The sequence below is a fragment of the Watersipora subatra genome, chromosome 8 (genome assembly GCF_963576615.1).
Source record: "Watersipora subatra chromosome 8, tzWatSuba1.1, whole genome shotgun sequence".
Lineage (NCBI taxonomy): Eukaryota > Metazoa > Bryozoa > Gymnolaemata > Cheilostomatida > Watersiporidae > Watersipora > Watersipora subatra.
Genome location: NC_088715.1, coordinates 17,077,830 through 17,082,543, shown reverse-complemented (window position 1 = coordinate 17,082,543; position 4,714 = coordinate 17,077,830). Strand labels below are relative to the sequence as shown.

At 39.8% G+C, this 4,714-nt stretch overlaps 1 protein-coding gene across 1 annotated transcript; it reads right to left on the bottom strand.

The window, feature by feature from the left end:
* Window positions 1–273: 273 nt before the first annotated feature.
* Window positions 274–4,364, bottom strand: LOC137402333 (uncharacterized). Its single transcript, XM_068088833.1, has 4 exons — window positions 4,316–4,364; window positions 3,464–4,063; window positions 2,248–3,136; window positions 274–427 (listed from the first exon to the last, which is right to left on the bottom strand). The coding sequence occupies exons 1-4, from the start codon at window positions 4,362–4,364 to the stop codon at window positions 274–276; spliced, it is 1,692 nt and encodes a 563-aa protein (XP_067944934.1).
* Window positions 4,365–4,714: the final 350 nt, after the last annotated feature.

The window sequence follows — 4,714 nt, the reverse complement described above, 5'->3', positions numbered from 1 at the left end:
GAAAACCACCAGAGAAACATTAGAGACGAATCAAATGAGTGCACACATATAGATCTGCCACCCCTGTCAAAGGTGACCTAGACACCAGGAGTAAGTCACGAGCTCCACCCTACATGTCAACATGACGTGCACCAGCTGAAGACTTACGCAAACAAGATATCTTCACACGCCTGACATAAAGCATTGAACACTCAACCTACACCCACAGGCTAGGTAAGTGGGCGTGAGTGGTGGACGTCTATAAAAGAGAACAGATCCAATGACTCAATATCTCTATCCCATCTCTATCTCCAGCTCTAGCTTGAGCTCTGGCTCTCTTTCTCTTCCCGAGGGCCTCCTGGGACGCTTTCTCATCTGCCTGCTGAGGAGCCTCTTTTTCTCTTCTCCACCGATGGCGCCTCCTTCTCCCTCATCAGCTGAGCCTCTTCTACACCACTATCTCAACTGCTGACAATCTCTACATATGGCCTCTCACGACTCTCGTTTGACTGTCGAAACTCACAGCTGTACAGGACTGATCAACAAACATAGACGACCGTTCGAGTAAAGATGTAATTTTTATTAGTTCTTCTGATTGTTTGTCATTAATATTAATGTTTTAAAATTTTGTTAGTTGTGTATTGCATTGTTTGACTTATAGAATAAAGAAGTAACCTTTGCTAGTAGATATTAGTATTGCTTAGAGTAGCTTAACACATTCACTATACTTGAACCAGTAATAATTGAATTAGTTCCCAAATCCCACAAGCTAAGCAAAAGTGCACAAACTAAACATAATCCAAATAGAATAATACGACAAGCAAATTCAACACTGATGTTGTGTATGGATTCGGATTAGTTATGCATAACATAATTTCTCCACAACCACACATAACAACATTAAATATTAAAATTTATAATAACACAATACGCATCTGATGGGATGCATCTACTAAGTAACTAAGCATGACCGTATTCACAATTCCCAATTATACGTCTAGACTCTAGACCAATACTAGGATTATCGCAACTTCTAGATTTAGAGTAGCATGAAAATACCTTCTAAGAACCGACATGTTTTTACCATTTAACAAGCGAAACAATCCAAAGGTTTTTCTAAATGAAAAGTATTGAATAATGAAACTATGTCTACATCAATTAGTGATAAATAGCATAGAATGAAACTACTCCAATGTTGCTTAGCTGTCGCCAAAATTCAAATTTCGTGCATATAAAAATTGCGAAGGGTACATCAGGTGACTCAAGGTAGGAAATTTAGGCTCAGGTCCAACCTTTTCGGGAACTTTCAGTTACCAACCATCGCCACTCCAAATATAAGTTTTTTGTCGATCGTTGATAGTTTAGTGAGATTTCGCCTGTTTCAGTTTGACAAAAAACCATCGTTGCGCAAACGGCAAAATGACGATAAAACGCTAAAGAGGATTCATGGCTTTATTCATTATATTGTATACGCGTTGACTCGCTAGTGTTTTCCGGTAGAAGAACGCTCGCGGACAATATTTGAACTGAAAAGTCCCGCATAAATTTGGAAGTTAGTTAATTCTTTATTTTAAACAATCAACAAAAAAAAGTAAAAATTGCTTCTATTTGCAGGCCTGATAATACATATGATTTATAAAATAAATTCATGTTTACACTCACATATGTGCATATATTATTTCATGAGTATATTTATGTAGCGCTATATAATTGTATTGTCTTTACGTAAAGGAGTTTTAATAGTATAGGCGTTCTGTTTTGTCGATCAATTTAATAACAGTGTCCTATTTCATAGCGTTTGGATTTATCTGTTGTCGAGAAGTATTATAGTCTGAGCATTGGTAGAGGTAGTTTATACTAGTTTCGTACTCCAACAAACATGTGCATGTAGGTGTATAGGTTGCTCCAATAGTATATTGTGTTACGTTATGCCGTGTCATAAGATTTTCATTAATATAATATTTATTAGAGCGTAATTGATTAAAGCAAAGCTTATTGTTTTATTTTCAAGATGGAAACTGATAACAACGTAGTCGCATGATTCCCACGTCATTGAACTGAAACCTAGGCAAGGAGACACAACTCGTAAATTTATAATATGATGAATAATATAACATCTCTCTTTCTAATATATAGATTGTGCTCATGCTATTATCTAAACTAAAACATTTTACAAAACCGACCAGGTTTAATACCGAAATAACTATAAAACGACAAATGCAAAATAAATGCTACCACGATTCAAATTTTCATATCTCATCACGAAACCTCAGAGGCTTCATAACCGGCTTGCCGCACCCCATCCGCCGAACAGCAGGTGACCCCACAACCCGAGCTTGATCTCCACTGCCAACGGGTGATTTAGCACTCGAAGCCATTTTGTGATCAACAACAGTACCAGAACTTGGGCAGGGCTGACTTGATTTAAAGTCGGTCTCTGTGATGGGTTTAGATTCGGAACCAAGATCAATTATCGGTCCAGGATCCTTGGTCTCTGTGATGGGTTTAGATTCGGAACCAGGATCAATGACTGGTCCAGGATCCTTAACAACCTCAGACTCTTCCATAAATTGTGACTGATCTGGCTTTAAGTGCACTCTATTTCTACGGATGATAATTCCAGTGGCTTTGTTTTCTAATGAGTGAGATCTAGCCTGAGTGTGATGTTCTTTTATGATTGCAGGCTCCCAGTTACCTTTTTGCGATCGAAAACACACTGGCCGGCCCTCAGAAAGCACTATTCTCTTTGGCGTCTTCTTCGAATCATGGTTGGCTTTCATACTACGCTGTCTTGCTTCAAAATTAGCTCTTACCTCTTCTCTATTGTAAGCTCGAGGGAATAGACACTTGGCTTGTGTGGGAATGCCCTCAAATAAAGTCCTACCCTGTAATAGCTGAGCTGGAGAAGGCAAATTACTTGCTAAAGGAGTGTTTTGCAGCATCTGCAATGTGTTCCAGAAACAATGACCATCTTTAATTGTTTTAGTCGTGAGTTGCTTGACGGTTTGAATAGCCCTCTCCACCTGACCATTAGACCTTGCATAACCGGGTGAAGAAGTGATGTGACTAATGCCATACTGAGCCGCAAATTCCCTAATATCTCTGGAGCTATATTGCGGACCATTATCAGATCTTGTGGTTCTAGCCTGACCATAATCTGCGAACCGTTTCTTAAACTCTAGCTATGATACCTTTGCTTGTTAAATCGTCTAGTTTAATGACTGTAACCCACTTAGAAAAGTAATCTACATTGAGTAAATAATGACTATCACCTAGCTGGAAAAGGTCACTGCCTATAGTTTGCCACGGATACTCTGGATTCTCGGCAGGAATCAATTGGGCATTGCATTGAGCGTTGCGTGTTGCTTACAAATGCTGCACGACGCTACCTTGTCCATGATTCTATTACACATACCCGGCCAAAAGACGGCAGTTCTAGCCTGCTGTTGAGTTCTAGTTATGCCTTAATGGCTGGTATGCAAACGATCAATGATCTCAGCTTGCTTTTGTGAGGGAATTATCGATCGATCACCGTAAAACAGCAACCCTTCATATAGACTAATATCTAGCCTAAACTGCCAATATGGTTTTGCTAAAGCCTGACACTGCCTTTTCTTACTTGGCCAGCCTAACCTAACGTACCGCATCACTACTCTCAGCGCATCATCCTGACTTGTAGCCTCAATGTCTTCATTGGTAGCTGCTGACTCAATTCTCACTGCACAAATCTGTGGCATTGGATCCTCAAATGTCAAGTCAACTAAATAAGTACTAGCCCTACAGGACTTGGACAGGTAGTCTGAAATGTACATATGCTTACCAGGCGCGCGACTCACTTTGTATTGGTAACGCTGCATACGCATACGCTGTAGCGTGGAGGGCAAATCACTTTTTTTATAATCAGGTTTTCGGTTTATACTAACCAGTGGTTGGTGATCAGAATCGACTGTAACGTTCTTACCATACACATACTGGTGAAACCTAGTTAACCCAAATTGAATAGCTAGCATTTCTTTTTCTACTTGCCCATATAGACACCGAGTAGGGGTCAGTGATTTAGCGGCAAATTCTATAGACTGCCCATCTTGTAACAGCACAGCACCCGGCTATGAGAACTTGCATCTACATTAACTACGACTGCTTTGTCTGGATCAAATAGATCGAGTACTGGGGTATGACTGACAAGATTTTTCACATTTTCAAATGCCTTATCGTGGACAACATCCCAACAAAATTCAACCCTGTCTTTTAAAAAGTCCCTCAGCACCTTGGTGTGTTCTAATAAATTGGGACAAAACTTGGCTAGGTAGGTTACCATCCCAAGGAAGGATCTTACCTCTGTCTTGCTTGACGGAGTAATCTCTTCCTGTATAGCTCGGATTCATTCTTCCGAAGGACTGATACCTGTGATTGACACTATATGCCCGAGAAACTTGACAGATTGCTTACTGAAACAGCATTTTTTTCATGTTCAGCTTTAGACCTACTTTTCTGAACCTACTTAGAACTTCACCTAGCTTTTTTTATGTTCTACCTGACTTGAGACATGTACTAAGATATCATCAATGTATACCTCAAATCCTGACATATCAACCACCAACTCAGCCATTGTTTTATGAAAAAACTCGAGGGCTGATGTTATGCCAAAGGGTAAACATTTAAATCTGAAGCAACCAAAAGGTGTCAGAAACCGCAGTAAGCTTAGACGACTCCTCATCAATAGGTATTTGGTGAA